Consider the following 26,258-nt stretch of genomic DNA (forward strand, 5'->3'; position numbering starts at 1 on the left):
TCACGATAAATCAGCTCTTCCCGCCGGGACGACCGACTGCAACGGAAGCGTTTGAAATAACCACCAGCGAAGACGTCATCTTCACGCGACAACAACAGTCACACGTTTCCGCGCCTCTCCCATCCAAATCAAAACCCAACTCTTCTGACTTGAACGTCTCATGAATTAGTTGTTAATGTTGTTGTCGTACAGATGCGACACTAATATAGAATGAGCGGGTGTTCCGTGAACGTCTCATCGTCAGCATGGTCGCTCGGACGCTGCACGAGCTCGTCGCCGCCGCCGCCTCACTGCACCCGGACAGAACAGCTGTGAAGTATGACGCCGGGTCCGGGAGCCCGGCGTCCCTGCTCCGGTACCGGGACCTGATGGATCTGGCCGGTGAGCTGGCTGGTGTTCTGCGGCAGAACTGCTCCCCTGGTACCGGAGTGATGGGGCTGTACTGCTCCGATGATCTGTTCACTCCGGTCTGGATCCTAGGGTGCGTTCACTGTGGTTGTTGTTGGTTGTTGTTGTTATTTCCCCTCCATGTCAAAACACAGCATCAGTATCTTTTTTAAGTAGACTAAAAACTAGTTTTTTTCTTCGCAAGTTGTTAATTGGGTTTAAATTGGTGCACACCTTTTATTCTAGAATTGGTTATATAATTATTATACCCTTTTATAATAATGATAATACCTTCTTATATGATTCCCTTTGTATCGCAATACCGTCTTATATGTTTTTATATATCAAATACATTTTCTTATGTTTTTATCTTCTTAAATATATATTTTTATCTTTAGTTATGTTTTTATACATTCAATACCTTCTTTTCTATAATGTTTTTTCTTACCTTTTATGCTTTGATCTTTTAATGTTTTTAATGCATTTTATACCTTATTTCTCTATATTTTTTTATCTTATATTATTGATATATAAAATAACGTATATAGACCTAGTCTCCCCTTATATTTAATGTTTTTTTAGTCTACTACGACATGTTCTAATGTTAATAAACCCGCCGTGCCGTATCCAATGAGTTGTATGGAGATGGTAACACCCCCTCCCCCCTGTTGGTGTGCAGCATCCTGCAGACCCCGGCTGCTTACGTCCCTCTGGACCCAGACGCCCCGGGTCTCCTCACATCCAGAGTCCTGGACCGGGTCGGCCTCCAGTTCTGCGCCGTGAAGACCGACGAGCTGCAGGTTTCATGTTTAATACACAACTCATCATCTGGATTTATTCTGCAAACACACAATAATAATGTTTAAAACAAGGGAAGTGGATCACGTTACTCCACAGATTAAAACATTAAACATCTTTAACTCTATTGAGAGAGAGGTTTTTCTTTAATGTAATGCTCCATCCACATCATCAAATGTTCCTAATGAGTTCCATAAAAGTGAGACAACTTCTGTTTAAATTCCCCCGAACGGTGGAAGAATAAGATCTGTGTTTCCAGAAATAAATTAAATTCCTATTTTATTTTGGAGTATTATTATAGCCAGAGTCTTTCAGATTTAATCTTTTATTATATTTTTTAGATTATAATTATAATTAATTTGTTTCTATTATAATTATTATAGTCTTATTATGATTATTTTTTACATCATATTTATAATTATAATTTGTTTTACATTATAATTCTACATTTTTTTACATTCTCATTATTATTGTGGTTTTATTATTATTATTTTTTACATTATAATTATATATATTTATAAATTATTATTATTGTGGTTTTACTTTTACATTTCTTTATTAATTTGGATTTTTGTTATTTTTTGTAATTAATTTTGTCTTGCAAAATAGTATTTATTGTTTTGCACGTTTGTCTGAACGGTGCTACATAAATAAATAAAGTTGTCGTCCATCTTTTTAAATGAAGGTGATTTCTCTCTCGTCCGTCCAGCGCTTCCAGGACGCCGTCGGCGACCACGCCTCCGTGGAGGTCCTCTCGTCGCTGCCCAAGTTCAGGCTGACCCTGGTGCGGCTGGCTCCACGGGGACCAGAACACGGCGGCGCCCGGGCGGCAGGTGGAGCCGCCGCCCCCACGGCCGGGGGGTCACGGGAGGCGGGGCCCGGAGACCTGGCGTACGTGCTGCACACGTCCGGAACCACCGGGCTCCCAAAGATCGTGAGGGTGCCGCACAGGTGCATCCTCCCCAACATCCTGCACCTGAGGTGAGCGCCAGGCGGCGGTGGCGGCGGCGGCCACCTTGACACTTTGCCGTTGGCGAGTGTGTTTTCTTAACCGGTCGTTGCTCAGGTCTTTGTTCCAGATGAGCCCAGACGACGTGGTTCTCCTGGCCTCGCCGCTGACCTTTGACCCCTCGGTGGTGGACGTGTTCCTGGCCCTGTCGTCGGGGGCTCAGCTCCTCGTGGTGCCGGCCGCGGTGAAGAGGAGCCCCGGCCGCCTGACCCGGCTGCTGTTCACCGACAACCAGACCAGCGTCCTGCAGGCGAGCCGCCGGTTCTCTTCTCTCACCGGGATTTATTATCATTTATCTATTTTATATTCTTTTGTTGCAATACGATCATAAATCTGAACAGCCACAAAACCTCAGATATTTGTCTTAATATTTATTATTATTATTATTGTTGTTGTTATTATTATTATTATATATTATTTTTTTTACTATACACCCAGTGATACAAAAAAGAAAGAAATTATATTTATATTTATAAATATTTTTATATGAATCCATCCAGATCATATTATGTAAAATAGTAAAGAAAAAACTAAGCAAAATCAGAATAATAAAGTAATAAAGTTCCTTTCTAGTAATAATAATGGAGTTTCATCGCTCTATTAAACGTGTCGTCGTTCTCGTTTTCCGCGCAGGTCACGCCGACGCTGCTCGGCCGCTTCGGTCGCCGCGCCCTGCGACAGGAAGTGCTGTCGCCCGGCTCGCCGCTGCGCCTCCTGGCTCTGGGCGGCGAGGCGTGCCCCTCGCCGGCGGTGCTGAGGAGCTGGAGGCACGAGGACAACCGCACGCTCATCTTCAACCTGTACGGCGTCACCGAGGTGTCCTGCTGGGCCTCCGCCCACCACATACCGGAGTCCGTGCTGCGGGGCGGCGGCGACGCGTGAGTGACCCCCCCTTTGAAACCACGCCCCCTTTCCCCCTTAATGGCGTTAACTCCCGGGGCCTTTCAGCTCCTCCGTGCCTCTCGGGGTTCCTCTGATGGACACGGCGCTGGAAGTGAGGGACGAAGGCGGCCGCGTCGTTACCGAGGGGGAGGGCCAGGTGTTCATAGGTGAGGAAGGTTACTCACACACACACACATACACACGCACACACACACACACACACACTACTGTCTCGGGCACCACGTCGAATCACAATATAGATTAAATAACAAACATTTTACGACCTAACTAGATAGCGGCATAATATTATCTTAAAAGTAAAACAGTTTTTATTCTTTATTTAACCTATTAATTTATATTTATTGAACCTATTATTTATATTTATTTAACCTATTATTTATATTTATTTAACCTATTTATATTTATTTATCCTATTATTTATATATTTATTATTTGTATTTATTTAACCTATTATTTATATTAATGAATCCATTGAAGCAGATTAAGATAAATTACAATTTTCAGAGTAAAAAAAAAAAGGAGAAGCATAATAAACTAGAATGGGCACTCGGTAGAGCGCATACCTTCGCATTTCACAAGATTGGGCATTGAATTATGAACATTTTGGCATTAGTTGCATGCCAATTGGACAAAAATGTATCGTGCTATGGTAAAAAAAAAGATGTTGACCTTTCCATGACCTTGACCTTTGACGCGATTGATCCCAAAATCTAATCAAATGGTCCCCGGATAATAACCAATCATCCCACCAAATTTCATGCGATTCAAGAAGATTTTGGCCTATTCATGACCTTTGACCTTGACCTTTGACCCGATCGATCCCAAAATCTAATCAACTGGTCCCCGGATAATTACCAATCATCCCACCAAATTTCATGCGATTCGGTTCAATACTTTTTGAGTTTTGCGAATAACACGCATACAAATAAATCAAAACATAACCTTCCGCATTTTCAATGCGAAGGTAATAAGTAATCAGTAAACACACACACACACACACACCACGCCTTATTCCCGTGGTTGAAACCTGCTGTGTGGCGCCCCCTGCAGGCGGAGAGGACCGAGTGTGTCTCCTGGACGACGAGGAGGAGGCGGTCGCCGGGACGATGAGAGCCACCGGAGACTGGGTGGAGGTCCGGGGCGCCCAGATGTTCCACCTGGGGCGCAGAGACCGGCTGGTGAAGCGCCACGGGAAGCGGGTCCACCTGGACGGCGTGCAGCAGGTAAGGACAACGACAATAACCATGAAGTACACGTGCGTGTGTGTGTGTGTGTCGAGGTTTCAACGTCTCGTCTCCTGCAGCTCATCTCCAGTCTGCCTGAGGTGGAGGTCTGTGTGGTGGCTCTGCACGGGGGCCAGAGGCTGCTCGCCTTCGTCGTGGCGTCCGCGGCCGAGCGTGGTGAGGTCGTCCGCCCGTCAGCCCCGCCCCCTGACGGAGATCTGAGGAGACTCATCCTGAACCAGCTGTCGCTGCTGCTGCCGTCTCACAGCATCCCCGACACGCTGGTGCTGGTCCCGGCCTTGAGCATGACTCCGCATGGTGAGCAGCCCTGTTTTATATCTATATTTATTCATAAATATATATTTATATATTGTATTTTTATTTATTTATATATATTTATATATTTATTATTATTATATATATATATACATATATTTTCAGTTGATTTATATTTACTTATCTTTACATATTTATAAAATATATATCCCCAATCTTTATACCCCTCTAGTCTTGGAGAGGGATTATGAAAAATGTATTAATTAATTATTTAAAGAATATATTTGTGATAATATTAAAATAAAATGAGAATAATAGTAATATATATGATATTTATATAATAAATAATATGATGTTAAAATTTTATATAATTTAAAATAAAGTACAATTAAATAACTCAAAATAATAATAACATTTAATATTATTAATCCTGATATTTATGGATATAATAAGTACAATGCACTAAATAAGAATACATAAATAATCATAATAATACAACTCGTGAAATATAATACAATAAAAAACAATAAGATAATAAAAAATAAAATAATATAAATCTTGATATATATATATATAAAATACAAATGAAATATAATACAATAAAAAAACTAAGATAATAATCGAAAATAATGATTAAATGTCAAAGAAAGGGGAAAAGATATTCGTATTTAATATAATGATATTTGTTTCCTGCAGGTAAAGTGGACATGGAGGCTCTGATGGAGACGCACCAGAGACGAGGGCGGGTAGCGTCCACCGAACTGAAGCCGACCCTGAGCTCCTTGTGGCAGGAAGCTCTCGCTCTGCCCGAGGACGCCGCCGTCGACGAGGCGTCCAATTTCCTGTCGAGCGGCGGAGATTCTCTGAAGGCGCTGCACCTGCACGAGGAGATCCTCGCCGCCGCCGGCGCCGCCACCTCGCCGGAGCTCCTGGAGGTCATCCTCGACGGGACCTTCTCGGACGTCCTGCGCCACGTCGAGAGAGCGGCGGCGGAGAGCGAGAAACGCCACGCCGACGAACGCCACGCCGACGAACCCCCCGCGCTGCTCGCCAAGAGACAACGCACAACCGCCGTTGAAGACGCAACACCGGCCGGCGAGGTCACCGGAGACGAGGTCCTGGGCCTGGAGCTGAGCTGGTCCTCGGACACGGGCCGCTGCGTGGACGCCTCCCCGGTGCTCCTGGCTTCGGCCGGCGGCGCGACGGCGTTCATCGGCTCCCACTCCCACCGGATCCAGGCGTTAGACCTGACCGCCGGGCGCCTCCTGTGGGAGCGCGTCCTCGGGGGCCGGATCGAGGCCTCGGCCGCCGTCTCCCGCTGCGGCCGCCTCGTGGTCGTAGGTCGGCGCTCCGAAATACTCCGTGAAGAATATCTGCACGTGTTGTTTGCCCATATTTATATATTTTATTTTGGTGCGGTGTGGATTTTTTTCTCTCCAGGTTGCTACGACGGCCGCGTCTACTTCCTGTGCGCCGCGTCCGGGGAGACGCGCTGGACTTTCCAGACGGGAGACGCCGTGAAGAGCCGCGCCGCCGTGGACCCCCTCACCGGTCTGGTGATGGTGGGCTCGCACGACGGCCACGTCTACGCCCTGGACCCCGAGGTGGGACGCTATTAAATATGATATATATATATATATAATATATATAGATATTTATATATATATATATATATATATAATATAAACTATTCAGATGTGTAAACGTTGGTGTTCTTCCAGGGCGAGCGGTGTGTTTGGAGGCGTCACTGTGGGGGCGGAGCCGTGTTCTCCTCGCCACGCCTCCACCCGTCACTCAGACGGCTGTACGCCGCCTCGCTGGGAGGTCGTTTCCTCTGCCTCGACCCCGTGAGCAACACCGACACCGAGACATTTAAAAACCTCGTCTTTTGTACAGCGGGGGCGTTTTCAAGACTCTTTTTTTTCTTCTTCTCCGCCCCCAGGACACCGGCGCCGTCCTGTGGTCGCACCGCCGGGACGTCCCGTTCTTCTCCTCGCCCGACGCCGCCGCCGGTCGGGTGGCCGTCGGCTCGGTGGACGGAAACATCTGTTGCTATAGCGACGAGGGGGAATTGGTGAGCGGCGCCGGTCCAAGTCTTTAAGGAGTCCACGCCCAGAAATATAGATTGTTTTAGTTTTGAGCTGCAGAGAAGAAAGTAAACATTGAAAAAAACACCAATGTCTCCATCAGGAAAAATAGAAATCGTGACTTTGGATTTCAGGGCGTACTGTCCCTTTAAGGATTGCAAATTGAGCAACAAACGTGTGTTTTTCTCTGCAGGTGTGGCAGTTCTTAACCGAAGGGCCCGTCTTCTCGTCCCCGCGCGTCACCCCCGACCACCAGGGGGTGCTGTGCGGGTCGCACGACGGCCGCCTGCGCCGCGTGAGCCTCGCCGACGGCTCTCCGGTTTGGTCCTTCCGGGCCCCGGGGAAGGTGTACTCCAGTCCCTGCGTGCTGGACGGCTCCGTGGTGGGCCGGGGGGGGACCCTGGTGGTCCTGGCCTCCACGGACGGCACCGTGGGGGTCCTGGACGGGCGCGACGGGCGCCTGCTGGCCTCGCTCCGGCTGCCCGGGGAGCTGTTCTCCTCGCCGGCGGCTCACGGGCGCTCCGTCGTCATCGGCTGCCGCAACGACTTTGTTTATTGTTTGAATCTCACCGTCAAAAAAGGAACATGAGATGGATTTATTATTTTTTTATTCATTGTCTTTTATTGGAATTTTAGTAAATTCTATTGTATAGCATTTAGGATGTTTTAAATATTTTACGAAAAGTGTCTTTGACTACCTTGTAAAACGCTGTATGAATTCAATCCATTACTATTTTTAGTATAATTATTGTTTCTGCTGTTTACATATATAAATATATATTTGTATATATAAATATATATTTATTTATTATATATATATTTATAAATATATATATATTTGTATATATAAATATACATATTTTTGTATAGATATATATACATATGTATTTATTATATATACATATATAAAATAAACACTTATGTCACAGGGTGCTCTGTAAATAAACCGTAAACATATTTCAGAAGGGTGTAAAAAAAAAAGACGATTTCCTCAGATTAGACATCAGTATTTTATTTACATTATTCTTAACATTTTTTGTCCCTTTTTTAAAAAGAATTTTCTCTGGGGACAAAAAAAAAGTGCAAATAATACCAAACGTGTCATCTCATGACACAACAAGACGGCCTCACGACACGGCGGAAAACAAAGACGTGACTGACTCCATCCAGACCTCCTCCTCCTCCTCCTCTCATGGAGGAGGTGATGGCCTCCAGTCCCCCGTGTGTCACAGCGTGTTACGGTGTGTTACGGGCGTGTCGTGGTGTGTGCGGGTCACCGCCTCAGGCCCCGTAACACGAGGTCTTCGGTGCTGCGTTCAGGTGCACCCCGCCGTGTGGGTAACGACAGCGTTGAACAACGTTGGACGGCCGTCACAGTGACGCTCGTTACGCTTCAGCTTAGTTTAGAGTACAAAACGAGGATAAATAAAAGGCTCAGTTACTGTAATGTGACCGACCGGTGGACGGATTCTGAGACCCCCCTCTAGAAAGAGGACACACACACACTTCATGATCCCTTGGTCGAGTCAGTGAGCCTCTTCTGGATAGTTGTGTCTTTGTAGCTGTTTCACATCTGTGTGGTGATGTTGAATCTTTGTGGCTGTTTTGTGTCTCTTTGTATCTCAATGTATCTGTTTTGTGTCTTTGTATCCATTATTTGTCTGTGTCTCAATGTATCCGTTATTTGTATCTGTTTTGTGTCTCTTTGTAGCAGGATTGCTCCTTTTCATTGTCATGAGTCTCTTTGTAGCTGTTTCACATCTCTGCCTGGTGACTTTGAGTCTTTGTTGCTGTTTTTAATAGTCGGGAGCTTCATTATAGCATCTCTGTTCATTTGGTGTCCTGTTGAGGCTGTTTTGTGTGTCTTTGTATCTGTTTTTGTCTCTATGTAGCATCTGTGTTCATTCTGTCCTGTTGAGGCTGTTTTGTGTCTCTTTGTTGTCCCTTTAAGTTTCTTTGTAGTCGTTGTACGTCTCTTGTCTGTTCAGTAATCCCTCCATGGGCTCCCCATAAAATCCACCACTTCCCATAAATAATACCTGCAGCAGATCCCAGAGGGGTCACAGGGGGGTCACGTGACTTCTGGTTCCTGTAGCCCTTAAAACACCGACAGCTTCGCCACCGCACAGCCGCTGATTCACGGACAACATACCACCGGGGCGTGGCTATAGCAACGGCCGGCTGTGATTGGCCAGACGGTGACATGTGGGAGTGGTTACAGTGTCAACAATTGTTTACGTATATCTGTTCAATTGTATCGGAATATTTGAACGTGAAGCGCACTTCAAACATGATAATAGTGCCAGCCAGTGTGTGTGTGTGTGTGTTGGGTCACGATGATGATGATGATGATGATGATGATACTTATGTCAGAGTCAGGAGGATTTTTCATGAGTTTTTTTTGTTTTCTTTTTTTTTATGGGGGGGTGGTGGTGATGCCTCTCCAGGTGCCTCAGAGTCCAGTGGGGCGGTGTGCAGTCCGGGGGGGCGGGGCTTGTGGGGCGTTATTTGATGATCTGGGGACAGTCGCTCCAGGCTTTGGCCTTCCTCTTGGCCAGCGCCAGCCAAGCCGGCTCCGTGGACACCTGCGGCGAGTCGGCGGAGGGGAAGCGCTTTGTCACGGCGGGCGGCGACGGCGTGGAGTCTGAGATCTCGACTGACAACAACAACAACAACAAATGGAGCACGAGCGTTAGCGGGGCCTTTTTTTTAAGGCACCATTTTTTTAATAATAAATAAAACTAGAAAAATAATCACATTTGTGAAACTGTAAACAAAATGTTTAAATTAATTAAATGTTACTTTCCTATGTACTTCGTTTTTAGATCAATAACAAATGTATTTAATTTGTATTATATATTCTAATTATCAAGAGTTTTTGACATACTAAGCAGAATCAAAATTGAATAAGCTGAAATTTGTTGGGATAAAATAGTGGATAAAGTTAAAATGAATTTACTATTAAATAGTGTATATATTTATTTTGTGTAAAATAGAGACTATGGGGAAAATGAGTATTAAAATTGAGCTCATTCTAATTTCAGAGCAATTATTTTGTTTTAATATATTTTATTTTGTTTACATTTCTTTCCACTTAACAAATGAAGATTATTCAAAGCAGATTATTTAAAGACGTATTGCGTAACTCACCGGTGACGGAGCTCGGCAGAGTGTTGGCTTTCTTCAGGTGGTCCCGGCGCTCCAGGCGCCCCAGGAGGCTGTCGGGTCTCTTGGGCTCCTCCGGCGTCGGCGGTTTGGGACTCGGACTCGCGGCGCCGCTCGGCGGCAGCGTGACCTGCAGAGGGGTCAGAGGGTCGAAGGTCAGCGTTCAGGTGAGAGGGCAGAATTCGCCAACGTGAGGGCGGCGGCGCCGTACGCTCTCTCGCTCCCGGGCCTGCTTCACCGCCAGCTTGATCTCCCGGTGGCTCCGGCGGTCCTCGCGGCTCTGCTGCTGGTCCCTGAAGCCCTTCTGCTTCTGCAGGGCCAGCGTGATCCACAAGGGCCCGGCCTCCTGGGCCTTGGCGCTGTCCAGCGAGTGCCGGCTCTGCAGCGACGGCTTGTCTGCGGGACATTTGGACAACGCGTTAATAACCCAAAACATTTCTGTCGCTTTGCAGAAAGAAACCGTCATTGCCCAAAATGTGGCGCTGTCCCTTTAAGGGCCTGTGACCACATGAAGAATCCAGTTCAAGACTCTCCTACAAAGACCTTCAGAGCCCTGAACCCTTCACACCTTTCTGACCCCCGTGTCATTATTCTGTCTGTTTTCAGGACAAAGGACCCAGAGCGCTCCTCGTTGGAGCTGAACGAATCAAACGCACCTTTCTTGATGAGCTCCGACTTCCTGTCCGCCTTCTCCCTCCAGGGGATGTTAATGGAGGGGAAGAAGGACCTCTTCTCCTTCGGCTCCTCCTCCACCGGGGCGTGGCCTTGGCGGTCGCTCCGGTGCGACTGGGCGACCGCCGGTGGCGACGGCGGCGGGGTCGGGGACGCGGTCGGCCTCCGGTAGATCGGCGGCTTGGAGAGCACTTTGTCGCCTTCGGTAGATTTACCCGGTTTGGCCCGAGGGGCGGCGGCGCCGGCGGTGGCGTGCAAGTACTTTCCCGCCGCGACTTCTCTCTGAGGCGACGTGGGACTTGTGGATTTGTCGGAGAAGACGGAGGAACCGTCGGAGTCCGGCTCGATGGGGGTGAGGGGCGACGGGACGCCGTCGAAGCTGTCCCCGGCGCTGTACCGCTTCTTCCTCTTCTCGGCCGACTGCTCGCTGTGGAAGCGGAGCGAGAAGTTGGTCCTCCTCAGCTTGATGCCGAACGTCGACAGCTGGTCCTCGCCGTCCGGCTCCTCTCTGCCTTCGGGCGACTCCGGCGCCTCGGACTTGGCCCCGGGGCTGGGGACCAGGAACGAGGGGAGGTCCTTGGCGAACACGCACTCCTCGGAGCCTCTCTCGGCGATCCGGACGGTTTTGCTCGACTTGTTCTGAGGTTTCCCGGTCGGAACCGGAACCGGCGTCGTGGCGGCGGACGGAGCGGCGGACGGATCGGCGGACGGAGCGGCGGACGGAGCGGCGGCCTCCGCCACGGCGTCCTTCTCGTCGGCGCCGAACACCTCGGAGTTCCTGTTTGAATCTCCGAACTTCTTCTTCGCAGGGGTGATGGAGAACTTGGCGCTGGCCGACATGGTCTTCCTGAGGTTGGTGTGGGAGCCGTCGGGCTGGTTCTTGCTCGGGTCCTGGTGCTCGTCGTATTTCCCGTCCTCCACCCCCTTGAAGATCTTCGACCTGATGCTCGCCCACTCGGCCAGGACCGACTGGTCCGGGGAGAGCGAGGACTCGTTGAGCGACTTGGTTTTGCCGGACTTGCGGTCGGGCGACGTCTTGCTCTTGGTCGGCGGCGTTCCCTGCGCCTTGCGGCCGTCGCCCAGGCCCAGCAGGGACATGCACGCCGTGTCCTTGATCTGGTTCAGGTTGACCGACGTCCCGCAGAGCTGGGCGCCCGTCACCAAGATGGCGGTGTGGGGGACGTACGGAGACGCCGGCAGGTTGGGGGACTCTGGGCCTTCGGAGCAGGAGGCCTTGGCGCTCTCTCGTTGCTCGGACGCACCGCCGCCGCCCTGGTGGCCGGAGGCCGCCGGCGTGACGGGCGTCAGGTGGACCTTCTGGAACAAAATCTGTTTCTCGCCGGAGGAGGAGACTTTGAAGGAGAAGGGTGTCTGCCGCTCCTCCATCTCCCTCCAGCGCAGCTCCTCGGCCCTCCTCTGCTCCTCCTGCTCCTTCCTCATCCTCTCCTCCGCCTCCTTGTGCTTCTTCTCCTCCGTCTCCTGCAGCCTCAGCTTCTCCGCTTCCTCCTTTTTCTTTCTTTCCTCCTCTTCCTCCCTTAGCTTTCTCTTCCTCTCCGCCTCGAGCTCCCGCTGCCTCCTCGCTTCCTCCTCCTCCTCCCGTTGTTGTCGTTTCCTTCTCTGCTCTTCCAGTCGTCTCCTCTCCTCCTCCTCCCGGATCCTCCTTTCCTCCTCCTCCCTCTGCCTCCTTTCCTCTTCCTCTCTGATCCTTATCTCCTCCTCCTCCCTGCTCCTCCTCTCCTGTCTGAGGCGTCGCTCTTCCTCCTCCCGCTGTTTATGACACCTCTCCTCCTCCTCCAGCTCGCGCAGCCTCAGCTCCTCCTCCTCCGCCGCTCGCTTCCTCCTCTCCTCTTCCTCCTGTTGGACCCTCTGCTCCTCCAGCTCCCTCCTCCTCCTCCTCGTCTCCAGTCTCTCGAAGCTTTCGAGGGACTCGACGGACGCTCGGCGCCGCTCGTCCGTGGAGACGCCCGCCTCCTCGGCGTCCTCCCGCACCGCTCCGGGAATGGAGACCTCCTGGAGGTCCTGGGAATGAGGAGATGTGGAATATTATGGTATGTCGCATTTTTAAAAAGGTTGGAGATTGCCAAAATAAAAGCGGCGGGAGGCTCACCTGCGTGAAGCGCCGGTGTTTCCGGGACACCCTCTGGTTCTTGGGTTTGACGGACAGCTTGTGCTTGGCGGCCGTGTTGTCCAGGCGAGGCGCCGACTGGGGGACGGAGTCCAGGTTGATGGACTCGATGGTGCCGGCGGGCGAAAGGACCCGTCTGGACCTCGGGGACCTCACAGGGGGGGCCGGGCCGGCCTGCTGAGGGCCCTGGACCTGCTTTTGTTACAAGGAGGCGCCGCTCCAGGTGAGCGATGTGTAACCGATGGACATCACCACGGCGGCTCACAGGAAGACGAGATTACAACACGAGGGGAAAAGGTTGTTACCTTCGGCTCCGCTGCTGGTTCGGTTTCTACCCGGGCCGGGACCTTCAGGGGGCTCTGGGGGACCTCTTCCTCATCCGAACTCCCCTCGTCTCCCTCGCTCTTCCTCTGAGACGAAGGCCTCTGGCCGAACTTGATGCCTTGTGCTATCTGCCGCTGTTTGGACACAGAGAGAAAGAGACACGCGTGACGCAGGCAGACGGACCGCGAACCGCCCTGGACCGAGGCCCCGCCTCCAGGTTCCCCACCCGATTCCTCACCTGCAGGTTACCCACCTCCAGGTTCCCCACCTGGTTCCTCACCTGGTTCCCCACCTGGTTCCTCAACCTCAGGTTCCCCACCCTCAGGTTCCCCACCTGGTTCCTCACCTGCAGGTTACCGACCTGGTTCCTCAACCTCAGGTTCCCCACCTGGTTCCTCACCTCCAGGTTCCCCACCTGGTTCCTCAACCTCAGGTTCCCCACCTGGTTCCTCACCTGCAGGTTCCTCACTTTATCCGACACGTTCTCCTGGGACATGGTGGGTTCCGGACTGGGCTCGGCCACCGGCTCCTCCGGGATGAAGATGCTGTCGTGTGACAGAGCTCGACAACCGATGGGATTCAACTCCCTGAGGAGGAAATGAGAGCGTCTTCAGTGCTGCGGGCCATCCATCCATTCATCCATCCATCCATTCATCCATCCATCCATTCATATATTCATCCATCAATCCATTCATCCATTCATTCATCCATCCATTGATCCATTCATCCATCCATTCATCCATCCATTGATCCATTCATTCATCCATTCACCCATTCATTCATCCATCTATTCATCCATCCATTCATTCCTTCATCCATTTCATGGTTTTAAATACCTCAGATTTTGACTGGACTCCTCATCGTCGGAGGCGACCCCGTTGCACACCGCCCCCCCGCTGGAGAACCCGGCCTTCAGCGCCGCTCCATCGAAGCCCTGCGCCTCCCTCCTCTTCTTCTTCTTCCTCCCAAAGAGTCGCTTGAAGGGCTGGAACCGGCCCTGTCGCCTCCTCTCTGCCGGCACGAGGAGAACGGTGATCATCAACCCTCCCAACCCGACGAGAGAGTGTGTGTGTGTGTGTGTGTGTGTGTGTGTGTGTGTGTGTGTGTGTGTGTGTGTGTGTGTGTGTGTGTGTGTGTGTGTGTGTGTGTGTGTGTGTGTGTGTGTGTGTGTGTGTGTGTGTGTGTGTGTGTGAAATGCAATTGGTTTAATTAAAAGGAAAACCAAACAGCGGATGGAAGGAGCAGGAAGCCTCGGCTCTGGGTTCATACGTCTTCATGTGTAACAGGAAGTGAGAGAAGAAGAAGCTCCGAGGCCTCAGGTCACGTCTCAGAGTTTTAAAAGATAACGACTCTTCAAGATGCACACGGGGCGTAGAGAGAAGACACTCTGACTCCTCGATGATTCATATGTTCGGTTTTAAAAAGCCCAAAAATAAATGTGTATTCAACGACTACAAAGATGGATGCAAAGAGACACACAAGTAAACTAGAAAGACTCAAAACAACTTAACATGACTACAAACAAACAAAAAGACCCAAAGACACAAATTGACTAAGAGACTCAAAGGACCTACAAAAAAACACAAAGACTCAAAGCCACAAAAAGACACACAAGGAAACGATGGAGACTCAAAACGACACACAACCACGACAAAGACACAAAAAGACACAAAGCAACTACAAAGAGACACAAACAAAATGAAACTACACAGAGACTCAAAATGTCTCCATAAAGGTACAACAGAGCTACAAAGACTCAACTACACTTGTAGATGTCGTTACCGTGGACTCACAACCGGTCCTGAGGCGTGAGGATACAGACGTCGTGGAATCAGCATCGTCTAAACTCTGGAGCCAAACTCTGCCCATGAGCAACGTGGACACGACGTCATGCTGTGAGTGTGTGTGTGTGTGTGTGTGTTTGGGTGTGTGTGTGTGTGTGTGTGTCCACTGCATGCTGAGGTTGCCAGGCGACCCCACGCCGCCTGCAGACGGTGCTCGGGGATCGCTGCGTATCCCTTTCACAGCTATAAGTAGCAGCCGGTGTGGCTTCCACTCACTGAGGCATCATGGGAAATGAAACGACTCACGTAGCCCCGCCTCTTAAGAGTGTCTTCTTTTATTCATCTCTGCGTGGGAGACTTTCAGCGACGCGTCCGTATAAATAAAGTGAAGAAGAGTTGAATATAGAGAGACTGTGGGAAGTGTTCAGTGTGTTTCCTAGTGACACACAGGATGACACACATGACGACAAAGAGACACGACATGACGACAAAGAGACAACGCAGCAACAAGAGGCTAAATGACTACAAAAAAGACACAAAATGACTCCAAAAAAGACACAAAATGACAAAGAAAAGACACAAAAAAGACACAAAATGACAATGAAGACACAAAATGATAAAAAAAGACACAAAGCAACAATAAAAATGCCACAGAATGACAAAAAAAAAAAAAATGACACAAAATGACAAAAATGACACAAAATGACAAAAAGACACAAAATGACCACAAAGAGACACAACATTACTTTAAAAAGACAAAGCAACAAAAAAAGAGGCACAACAACCACAGACAATGATTACAAACAAACAAATGACACACAAAACAACAACAAAGCATTTCAGACCACAGAGACACAACAACAACAAAGAGGAGAACTATAAACGACGATGATGTCGCCCATTTTATTTAGATGAAGGTTTTTTGTGTGTTTGTGTGTTTGTGTGTTTGTGTGTTAACACTCGTCCTCTGAGTGCGGTGACATAACGACGCTGAGCTTCTGTCTCACAAAGCCCGCTGCCGGTTTCTGCTCTGGTAAAAAGCCCAGAATGCATTGCTGCAGCACTCATGCGCGGGACGAGAAAAGGCGCTTTCTTTTCTCTCCTTGTTTATTTATTTATTTGTTTGTTCGCCTTCTGACGGCTCAGCGGAGCGGCCTGAGGTTAACTCCTGTCTCCTGTCTCCTGACTCCTGTCTCCTGTCTCTTGACTCCTGACTCCTGTCTCCTGACTCCTGTCTCCTGACTCCTGTCTCCTGTCTCCTGACTCCTGACTCCTGTCTCCTGACTCCTGTCTCCTGACTCCTGACTCCTGACTCCTGACTCCTGTCTCCTGACTCCTGTCTCCTGACTCCTGTCTCCTGACTCCTGACTCCTGTCTCCTGACTCCTGACTCCTGTCTCCTGTCTCCTGTCTCCTGACTCCTGATGCCTGACTCCTGTCTCCTGACTCCTGTTTCCTGTCTCCTCTCTCCTGTCTCCTGACTCCTGACTCCTGACTCCTCTCTCCTCTCTCCTGTCTCCTCTCTCCTGACTCCTGTCTCCTGACTCCTCTCTCCTCTCTCCTGTCTCCTCTCTCCTGTCTCCTGACTCCTGACTCCTGACTCCTCTCTCCTCTCTCCTCTCTCCTGTCTCCTCTCTCCTGTCTCCTGACTCCTGTCTCCTCTCTCCTGTCTCCTGACTCCTGTCTCCTGTCTCCTGTTTCATGTCTCCTGTTTCCTGTTCACTCTGGTCATGTGACCGGGGAACGTCTCCCACCTGGGGAAGGAACACGAAGCAGCTGGCGGCAGGAAGAGCTTGTGATTCTTCTTCTACATCTTCCTCTTCTTCACTGGGACGAGGAAGGTTCTCGACTTATGGAACATTATCAGGAAGAGAATAATGAAGAGAAACATCTGTCCGGCGTCACGACGGCGCCTGTCATTCATCGTGAGGTTAGCGTTACATTTCTTTTCTTTAAACTTCTGATGAAAGTGACGGACAAAAGCTCGTAAAGAGGAGATGAGAGAAGTCGGAAACCACAGCATTAAAACCCGTCACCACGCCATGCAGCTCTTAAAGAGACAGCGCGGTGATGCACTGTCGCTTTAAGACTTCGCCAAAAGCACTCGTACATAAATATATGTGCATATATTTATGTATTTTTGGGGGGTTCCTCTTTACCTGGGCCTTTGGATTCGGTTACCTCTAAAAGCACATCATGCTCAGTTTCCGTGGCGTCCGTCGCCATGGTAACCGCACGCCACCGTTATCACCTTTGCTGCAGGGGGGGGGGGGGGGGGGGAGGTGGCGAGGTGTGAGCGTTTACGTCAAGGGCAATCCTTCGCCTCTGAGGCCACTCTTTGTTTGTTTGTTTGTTTGTTGACAAAGCTGCATTCTCTCTCCTGACCACCAGGGGGCTCCTCTGGTTGTATAGAAGTCTATATAGTGACTCTACTTCTCTTGATGTATTCCCTCAGTAAACATTGTAAACATGAGTTTATGTCTCAGTCTCTAGTTTCTAATCTTCTTCTATACAGCATGATGTCATCATTTATACTTTATGGTCATTTAGAGTCACAGACCATAAAGCAGGGGACGCTTTAGGGGCGGGGCTAACCCTGATTGACAGGTACATGTTGACGTCTCACCACGCGGATCCTTAAAGTCGCTCTTTTACCACAAAGAGATCCACAAGATGACCTCACCGCAACCAGCAGAACCACTGACTCCGCCCCCTGAACCCGACCCAGAGGTGTTCTGATGTGCAGCGGCAGAGTGTGTGTGTGTGTGTGTGTGTGTGTGTGTGTGTGTGTGTGTGTGTGTGTGTGTGTGTGTGTGTGTGAGAAACCGCAAGCAAACCAGAGAGTCTGAGACAGGACTGAGAGAGAGAGAGAGACATGCTGTCTCCAGTGGGATCAGCATGCTGTAGGGTGGCGGTGGGGGGGGGGGGGGGGGTCTCGTCCCCCAAAGAATAAACGTGTCTTTGTCCCGCCGGCGTGGAACAAGAGAGACGACGAGTGAACGAGGCTCAAGGCCCAGGGAACAAGTGTGTGACCTGTGTCTTACGTGTGTGTGTGTGTGTGTGTCTGTGTGTGTGTGTGTGTGTGTCTGTGTGTCTGTCTGTGTGTGTGTGTGTCTGTGTGTGTGTGTGTGTCTGTGTGTGTGTCTGTCTGTGTGTGTGTTTGTCTGTGTGTGTGTGTGTGTGTGTGTGTGTGTGTCTGTGTGTGTGTGTGTGTGTGTGTGTGTGTGTGTGTCTGTGTGTGTGTGTGTGTCTGTGTGTGTGTCTGTTTGTGTGTGTGTCTGTGTGTGTGTGTCTGTGTGTGTGTGTCTGTGTGTGTGTGTCTGTGTGTGTGTGTGTGTGTGTGTCTGTGTGTGTGTCTGTGTGTGTGTGTGTGTGTGTGTGTGTGTGTGTGTGTCTGTGTGTGTGTCTGTGTGTGTGTGTGTGTGTCTGTGTGTGTCTGTGTGTGTGTGTCTGTGTGTGTGTGTGTGTGTGTGTGTGTGTGTGTGTGTGTGTGTGTGTGTGTGTGTGTTTCAGTCTTATTGCTGCAGCAACAACAAAACAAGAGCAGCCTGGAGATGGGATGGAGAAGCGGCCATGTGCTCCACAGAAGCGTGAGAGATGCCTTTGACCGAGGATACAGCTGTGCCCCCCCCCCCTCTAACCACGCCCCCTCTAACCCCCCCCCCCCCTCTCTCTACCCCCCTTCAACATGCTGATCCGACGTCAACGACCAAAGTCCAAAGGCATCATGGCGTTCCTCGAGTTGCAGCGTGACCTCAGAGCCAAGCAGCCTGCTGACAAAGCAGACGAGGGGGTTTACCTATTTCAGCTGCACAGCTCGAGACGGCTGCGCACCACTGCAGTAAAACCTTAGGGAGCATCGATCGGCCCGTTTCGTTTTGTTTTGTTTGTGCGTCGCCGCTGTCGGAGGAAACGATGGAGATGAAGACACAACAGAGACAATGAAGTAAAACACACACAGGAAACAGGAAGTCTGGTTGTTGGTAAGCTCTGTCAGCGCACTCGCAGAAACATGAGCATGGGATGGATGAGGAAGCGTTCCTAAAAACAATAGAACCAGGGGGCGACTCCTCTGGTTGTATAGAAGTCTATGCTTCATGTGTTAAAGCTGCATTCTCTCTCCTGACCACCAGGGGGCGACTCCTCTGGTTGTATAGAAGTATATGCTTCATGTGTTAAAGCTGCATTCTCTCTCCTGACCACCAGGGGGCGACTCCTCTGGTTGTATAGAAGTATATGCTTCATGTATGAGGGTTTGTATGTATGAGGGTTTTTAATCAAGAGAGAAGTAGAGTCATTTTGAATAGACTTCTTTACAACCAGAGGAGTCGCCCCCTGGTGGTCAGGAGAGAGGATGCAGCTTTAACACATGAAGCATAGACTTCTATACAACCAGAGGAGTCGCCCCCTGGTGGTCAGGAGAGATAATGCAGCTTTAACACATGAAGCATAGACTTCTATACAACCAGAGGAGTCGCCCCCTGGTGGTCAGGAGAGAGGATGCAGCTTTAAGACATCTTTTTTCCCGCCAGTGTGCGTCCAATATTTAAACGAAGTCTCAAAACTTGACCGTTCAAATGAAGCGTTGACCTTCGGGTGCTCAAGGAAAGGTCGGCGGCCTGAGCGACGGGCCCGACTCAGACGGACGTCCCTCAGTCACGACGTCCTCCCGGCTTCATGAATCAAACACGCTCCGCCGCTCACGCGTCACGCTGGCGTCGTGTTCCGCTCGCCGTGGAGCCACAAAAGGATTTTTTGCGCGACACGCAACACGCAACACGTATCACGTGACCGCGGTTACGTTATCCACTAGAGCCAAAACGGCTTTAAGTGACAAACAAACAAACAAACAAAGGATTTCCTCTCCTGTTTGAGCGTCTCAAAAGCAAAAGTACAGTTATATAAATATATATATATTTATATATAATGAATCCCCCTGAACAACACGCTGATCTCTCAGGTTCCTGAGGAGAGGAAACCCTCAGACTCCATGAGACGCTTTAAAAGCTGCCAATAGAGGATTTTGCCTCCAGCTCCCACCATTATCAGTCGCTCTGGTATTTTCTTGACTTCCCGTATGAGAACGCCGTTCTTACCGTCCTGCAGTGCGTCCGCTCCACCTGAATGCTGCCACTGCGGATCTAGGGCATCACCTGGAGTCAGGTGTCAGATGCAGTGTGTGTGTGTGTGTGTGTGTGAGATGAGTGACGGCGTCAAAAAAACTCCCCTCGAATTATTCTCACGCCAATGACAATTTTTTATTCGACTCTCTATGTGACGCAGAGTTTAGGAGTGAAAAGTGTTTGAGTGGAGCGCATGTACAGTGTGTGTGTGTGTGTGTGTGTGTGGGGGGGGGGTGTCCTCTTGTGTGTCTGTGCTGAGGAGGCACAAAGTGACACTGTGTGCGACGCAGAGGAACAGAGCGGCATTCATCGTCTCCGGACACAAAGGGGTCGGTTGTGACAGGAAGCGAGTTCGTCCTCGACGGATCGCTCACCGTAAACCGAGAGCGAGACTCGAGTGTTCGGAGACTATTCTGGCACTTCCTGTTTCCATCGTCCCCGATTCAAAAGACCCTTAAAGCCTTGAACCCTGGAGAGGGAAGTCTGTGCTTCATGTGTTGAAGCTGCATTCTCTCTCCTGACCACCAGGGGGCGACTCCTCTTGTTGTATAGAAGTCTATGCTTCATGTGTTAAAGCTGCATTCTCTCTCCTGCCCACCAGGGGGCGACTCCTCTGGTTGCGTAGAAGTCTTCCTGCAGCTCTTTATAGTTCGTTGTCACTTACAACCAACTTTCATTATTAACAGTAAAAGAAAGCAGTATATCTCACGGAGTATCTTCAAAAACATCTTACACTTTATTTATAAGGATTCATGTCAGTGTGTAATAAGGCCAACCTCCCCCCCCCCCCCCACACACACACATACACACACCCACACACACATCTGCAGACTCACAGGGACGTATGGTAATGATGGGGCTTCACCAAACCTGCGTGTTGCCTCTGTTACAGCAGCACTTCAAAGTCCTCTGACTCACTCAGGAATAGAACCCCCAACCCCTTGTAGAGCAGCACACACATGCTCCCTGAAGATAATCACATCCACACAGAACGAGTCTTAATGAGTCCACATTGTGTGTGAAGAGACCAAGAAGTCTGTTCTCTGGTTGTATAGAAGTCTATGCGTCTTGTGTTAAAGCTGCATTCTCTATCCTGACCACCAGGGGGCGGCTCCTCTGGTTGTATAGAAGCCTATGCTTCATGTGTTAAAGCTGCATTCTCTCTCCTGACCACCAGGGGGCTCCTCTGGTTGTATAGAAGCCTCTGTTTCATGTGTTAAAGCTGCATTCTCTCTCCTGACCACCAGAGGGCGTGTTAAAAGATGTCCCACATCATAAAGGTGATGGTAATATTAGTCTTTAAAATACTGCGTATTGATAAATACTGTTCTCACATGTTAGACCTTCATCAAACTGCTGAGTCGTTATTTTTAGACTAGAACATGAAGATGATTAAATAATTTACAACAACAAAGCAACGCTTGAGGGGAAACGCTCTAAGTTCATCTAGAATGACGTCCATAAAACAAAACCCACGGCTCAGATCGATGTTCTGTCGCCTCGCGTCAATAAAATAAAATCCACATGTTCAGGTTTCTATCGGAGGTCAAAGGTCGTTATGATTCAAATAGAATGGAGGACGTCCGGCTGTGTGTCAGTGACCATTTAGTGTGTGTGTGAGAATCCAAAAGCCCAAATATACCAACACACACACACACACACAGTCACACACACTCTCTCTCTCACACACACACACACACACTCTCTCTCTCTCTCACACACACACACACACACACACACTCACAAACCAGCAGCATAAATCCAACAACCAGCAGCCTGTGAATTCACGTCGGTGACAGCGGTGCTTTATTGATTGATAAAGGAACACAGATTTAAAAAGCCTTTATATGACGTGGACATACATCATTATGTGTGTGTTGGTGCGCGCGGCCTGCAGCACGCGGCCCGCGCACGGCGGCGGTCCAGTGTTGTGCCCGGTCCAGGAGACCGTGCACCGCGTCACCGTGGACCGGGAGCGCGCGGATCGATCCCCGTTATACCAGCGAAGGATTACGCGCTATTCATTGCGTTAAAAGAAGAAAGAGAAGAACAAAGAATCTGGCCTCCTCTGTCTCACACACACACATAGCGTCACACTGAATCCCGTTATTCTCTACACGTGCACGCGCTTATATTTTAATAATCGATTATTCATAACGCTGCCCTGTTGACATCGGCGTTTGCGCATTTCCAGTTGGCTTAAAAATCCCAGCCTATTTATACAGCGCACATGCGCGCGCGCGCACACACACACACACACACACACACACACACATCTGCGAGGTGGGATGGGAGCGTGGAGATGTGAGCGGGTCAGTGGTGAGAGAGACACCGAGACAAGGTCATTGTGGGCGGCGTGGAAATGGAAAACGAAATATCAGCAAAAAATAAATGGATTCCAAAGACGAAGAATAAGAGAAGAGAAGAAAGAAGCGGCATCCCCACCTTGAAGCGCGCTCCTCCTGCTGCTCCTCCCGCTGCTCCTCCCGCTGCTCCTCCTGCCGAGCTGCTGCTGCTGCTGCGACCCTTTTGTGTTGCTGATGCTGCTGATGCTGCTGCCGGTGCGGGTGCCCGACAGGGGAGATGCACACACGCACGCGCGTACAGCCAGTCCTCGCACAGCTGCACGCGTGCGAGACTAGAGGGGGGGTGAGGAAGAGGAGGAGGGGAGGAGGGTGTGGCAGCGCCAAACGCGCACGCGCTTCCAACACCACCACCACCCCGTGCCGTCACGACGCGCGCGCGTTACTGTAACGTCACGTCGTTGCTTTTAGGAAGTAATTACAACAAATAGATAGACGACGAATGGAAAATGACGTAATCACCCCGAGGAATGACGTAACCACCCCAAGGAATGAATAATATATAACAAAACACATGCGCTGTGTTCCCGGTGGAAGCTCTGGAGTGACCTAATCAACCTTTAAAATATAAATATTTATATATAAATATACATAAACATATTTATATATATAACTATATATATATATATATACATATATTTATTTATATTTAAATATAAATATATATCATTATATATATTTATATATATCAATATTATCTATATATATATAGATATATATAATATTTATAGATATGAGCCGATTTCTCCATCTGAAAATGTATCTGGTTGTGAAGGTGAGGGTCAACATTTGGCCTTTCTCACATTTTATGAGGTTAATCAGTTAATCAAGAAGATAATCGACAGATTAATTGAGAAATATGATAATCGTTGCAGTTGAAGTTAAATCCCGTGTTAGCTTCTAAAGCATGAATGAACATATATATGTTTTTGAGCCCTTATCTTCGTATTACAGGCATTAAAACACTCAGCAGAGACCCTTTGATACACCGGCATCAGGATTTAGAGAAACCGTTCAACCAAATTCCAGGAAAAGTGCAGAGGATTAATATCAATATGTCCCCAGCAGCTTCACGGTAACCGGCTTTAAAGAGGCTGAATACCACTGAGCTATAGCGCTAGGCCGTACATGTGTTAGAACATAGATCCATGATTGATACTTAGCTTTTAAGAGTTAGGACTCTTATTTCTCCTTGAGTATTTGCTGTAATATAACAATATATATATATATATATTCCCAAGTATTTGCACTGTCACGTTACAGACAAAGACTTCACCTTCAGCGGCCTGGAAGGAGAGACTCTGGTAAACGCTGAGGAACTACACGTCCCTGCAGGCATTGGGGTACTTCAGGGTCCCAATGGAGAGGTTGAGGACATTGGATTATTCTGCAGTGTAATTTTGTTTTTATTCTAGCCAGTTCAATTGTTAGTTTCCCCTCAACTTGAAGATGATCCCATGAGAAGAAATCTTCAAAGCAAAAACACACATTATTTTAATTTGTTTTAAATACAAAATAAAAATTATGTTTTGTTTGTATAGTCCACTTGGAAACGTATAGCAAGTAGACACACAATAGTTGTATTTGTTTTAATCGAAAAAATAAAAATATTTTGAAAATCTTTATGGAACGTTCAGCAATTGATTTGTTTTAAGAGACATTTTATTTTTTTCTTTTGAAAGTCCACCCGGAAACGGCTTAGTCTGATGTTTTATTTAAAAAGTCCATCCGGAAACGTTTAGTAAGTAATATATCTGTGCTTGTTTTAATCAAAAAAAAGAATGTTTTATTTTGAAAGTCCACCCGGAAACGGCTCCGTGTGCGCTCCCACAAGCTCCAGAAGTTAAGTATGGGTACGTGGTAGGGAACCGACTGTTGCCCCTCGCGCGCAGAGACTATAGTACAGTTATATATATAAATAAATATATTATATCCACATAACTAACACGATGCTGCCCCGCCGGCCGGACTGCGGGGGGACGCGGACCGGAAGCGGCTCGGTGGTCAACTTCAGGACGACGGGCACCGACCCGGGCTCCGCGCGCCGCGGCTCCGCGGTGCTGCCGTCGGTGCTCACGTTCCTGGTGATCGTGGCGTCCGGAGGCCTGCTGCTCATGATCGAGAAGGGCATGCTGAGCGGCGTGGAGACGCCGGCTCCCCGGGGCGACGGACAGCGGCCCTCCTCCGCGCGGCGGCCCGGGGAGAGGCAGCCCGGCCCGGCCGCGGAGGACGTGGACTCGCAGGTACGGAAGAAAAGTGGTGGAGGAAAAAAAAAATGAAAAAAAATTCGTGGGTGGATTTCTTTTGTGTTTATTGTTTCACAATATTTGCAAAATCTGTGGGGACAAAGTATTCGAATTAAAGGCTATGACGTCATGGAGCTGGTTAGTGGGGGAAGCTTTGCTGTTTATGTTGGTGATCAAAACACAAAAATGTATCCTAAAACCTTCTGGTTTGTTAATGTCTTCATTATATCATGGACATGTTGTTCATCTTAATGTGGTTAAAAATTAATACCCAAAAGATTTATATATGTTTGTGATACAACGCTCCAACTGTAAATAACCAAAGAATTGTGTATATTCTGTTAATACGTTTTGAGATATATATATATTTATTTACTTTTTATATGTATAATAAATATTATAATATATATAATATACAGTATATAATAAATTATAATATATATTTATATATATAAATTATATAATATATTAAAGATATATACATATATATATATACACACATTACATCTTGAAAAAAAATATATTTGGAAAAACATAAATAATATATATTTATATTCAAACCTTAAGACAAGATCACGATATCATTTGCTGGAATGCACCTTTAAAAAAATAAAAATGTCATGTCCCTTACTCGTGGTCCCGTTCCCTCTCAGATCCTCCAGGAGATCCGCAACCGGACCATCCGGACCGTGTGCAGCCAGAAGAACATGCCGCACAGCGTGTGGTCCCTCAGCCCGCTGCAGAGGAAGACGCTGCTGCAGCACGTGCTGGTGAGCGACCGCTACCGCTTCCTCTACTGCTACGTGCCCAAGGTGGCGTGCTCCAACTGGAAGCGGGTGCTGAAGGTCCTGAACGGCGCCCTGGACAACGTGGACGTCAGCGTGAAGATGGACCACCGCAGCGACCTGCAGTTCCTCTCCTCCATGAAGCCCGAGGAGATCCGCCACCGCCTCAAGCACTACTTCAAGTTCATGTTCGTGCGCGAGCCCATGGAGCGCCTGCTCTCCGCCTACCGGAACAAGTTCGGCGAGATCGAATCCTACCAGAAGAAATACGGCGTGGAGATCGTGACGCGCTACAGGAAAAGCCGCGGCAAGGACGCCGCCGGCGCCGCCGCGAAGGGCGACGACGTGACCTTCGCCGAGTTCGTCCGCTACCTGCTGGACGAGGACGCCGAGCGCATGAACGAGCACTGGATGCCGGTGTACAACCTGTGCCAGCCGTGCGCCGTGACCTACGACTTCATCGGCTCGTACGAGCGGCTGGAGGGCGACTCGGACCTGGTGCTGCGGCGCGTCGGGGCGCCGGACGCCGTCCGCTTCCCCGAGCGCCAGACGTGGTACAAGCCGGTGACGGCGGCCACGCTGCACTACTACCTGTGCGGCCTGCCGCAGAAGCTGCTGCGGGAGCTGCTGCCCAAGTACATCCTGGACTTCTCGCTGTTCGCCTACGCGCTGCCCAACACCACCGCGCAGCACTGCCGCCATTGAAACGCCATGGGGTGTTTTTATTATAAAAGAATCATAAAATATTTTGTATTCTCAGCTTTTAGTTTTTTTATAACTTTTCTACAAAACCACTAAAGCTTGAATGAGCTGGAGTCCAGATTCCCCCGTGTGCACTGTTCCAGTAAACTCTACACATCATAATTTATAGCAGTATTTTACTTGTTTCTTCTTCTTATGTGTTTTAAAAAAAATCAAGCTTGTCGTCGTGTTTTTTGTGTTTCCTTCCCTCCAAAACTTTGTACTATTTATTTACCTTGTAATCAAAA

General features: G+C 48.8%; 3 protein-coding genes across 4 annotated transcripts; 2 read left to right on the top strand and 1 right to left on the bottom strand.

The window, feature by feature from the left end:
• The first annotated feature begins 89 nt into the window (after positions 1 to 89).
• Positions 90 to 7,370, top strand: aasdh (aminoadipate-semialdehyde dehydrogenase). Of its 2 annotated transcripts, XM_056415273.1 has the most exons (13): positions 90 to 481; positions 1,067 to 1,187; positions 1,895 to 2,166; positions 2,252 to 2,444; positions 2,828 to 3,072; positions 3,143 to 3,243; positions 4,148 to 4,320; positions 4,401 to 4,638; positions 5,293 to 5,937; positions 6,037 to 6,200; positions 6,318 to 6,443; positions 6,539 to 6,670; positions 6,877 to 7,370. In XM_056415273.1, the coding sequence occupies exons 1-13, from the start codon at positions 246 to 248 to the stop codon at positions 7,270 to 7,272; spliced, it is 3,042 nt and encodes a 1,013-aa protein (XP_056271248.1). In that variant the 5' UTR covers positions 90 to 245; the 3' UTR covers positions 7,273 to 7,370. The 2 variants fall into 2 exon arrangements, with proteins under 2 accessions (XP_056271248.1, XP_056271247.1); XM_056415272.1 differs by having other exon boundaries at positions 5,293 to 6,200.
• A 302-nt stretch (positions 7,371 to 7,672) lies between these two features.
• cracd (capping protein inhibiting regulator of actin dynamics) lies at positions 7,673 to 22,493 on the bottom strand. The gene is made up of 9 exons (XM_056415274.1): positions 22,321 to 22,493; positions 13,806 to 13,980; positions 13,424 to 13,556; positions 12,951 to 13,103; positions 12,628 to 12,840; positions 10,505 to 12,539; positions 10,060 to 10,244; positions 9,834 to 9,978; positions 7,673 to 9,339 (listed from the first exon to the last, which is right to left on the bottom strand). Exons 3-9 carry the CDS (start codon positions 13,463 to 13,465, stop codon positions 9,188 to 9,190), a joined length of 2,925 nt encoding a protein of 974 aa, XP_056271249.1. The 5' UTR covers positions 13,466 to 13,556; positions 13,806 to 13,980; positions 22,321 to 22,493; the 3' UTR covers positions 7,673 to 9,187.
• A 1,569-nt stretch (positions 22,494 to 24,062) lies between these two features.
• On the top strand, positions 24,063 to 26,193 carry chst14 (carbohydrate (N-acetylgalactosamine 4-0) sulfotransferase 14). Its single transcript, XM_056415198.1, has 2 exons — positions 24,063 to 24,481; positions 25,138 to 26,193. Exons 1-2 carry the CDS (start codon positions 24,188 to 24,190, stop codon positions 25,972 to 25,974), a joined length of 1,131 nt encoding a protein of 376 aa, XP_056271173.1. The 5' UTR covers positions 24,063 to 24,187; the 3' UTR covers positions 25,975 to 26,193.
• The last annotated feature ends 65 nt before the right edge of the window (positions 26,194 to 26,258 follow it).

The sequence above is a fragment of the Pseudoliparis swirei genome, chromosome 5 (genome assembly GCF_029220125.1).
Source record: "Pseudoliparis swirei isolate HS2019 ecotype Mariana Trench chromosome 5, NWPU_hadal_v1, whole genome shotgun sequence".
In the NCBI taxonomy this organism is placed as follows: Eukaryota; Metazoa; Chordata; class Actinopteri; order Perciformes; family Liparidae; genus Pseudoliparis; species Pseudoliparis swirei.

What these genes read in the sequence shown, in the direction of transcription:
- aasdh (XM_056415272.1), top strand. Translation starts at nt 246, where the DNA reads ATGGTCGCTCGGACGCTGCACGAGCTCGTCGCCGCCGCCGCCTCACTG. An exon ending in TGAAGACCGACGAGCTGCAG is followed by an intron (nt 1,188 to 1,894) that starts GTTTCATGTTTA and finishes TCGTCCGTCCAG; the next exon opens with CGCTTCCAGGACGCCGTCGG. An exon ending in TCTACGCCCTGGACCCCGAG is followed by an intron (nt 6,201 to 6,317) that starts GTGGGACGCTAT and finishes GTGTTCTTCCAG; the next exon opens with GGCGAGCGGTGTGTTTGGAG.
- cracd (XM_056415274.1), bottom strand. Translation starts at nt 13,465, where the DNA reads ATGTCCCAGGAGAACGTGTCGGATAAAGTGAGGAACCTGCAG. An exon ending in ATAAAGTGAGGAACCTGCAG is followed by an intron (nt 13,104 to 13,423) that starts GTGAGGAACCAG and finishes GTGTCCAAACAG; the next exon opens with CGGCAGATAGCACAAGGCAT. An exon ending in AACCAGCAGCGGAGCCGAAG is followed by an intron (nt 12,841 to 12,950) that starts GTAACAACCTTT and finishes TTGTAACAAAAG; the next exon opens with CAGGTCCAGGGCCCTCAGCA.
- chst14 (XM_056415198.1), top strand. Translation starts at nt 24,188, where the DNA reads ATGCTGCCCCGCCGGCCGGACTGCGGGGGGACGCGGACCGGAAGCGGC. An exon ending in CGGAGGACGTGGACTCGCAG is followed by an intron (nt 24,482 to 25,137) that starts GTACGGAAGAAA and finishes GTTCCCTCTCAG; the next exon opens with ATCCTCCAGGAGATCCGCAA.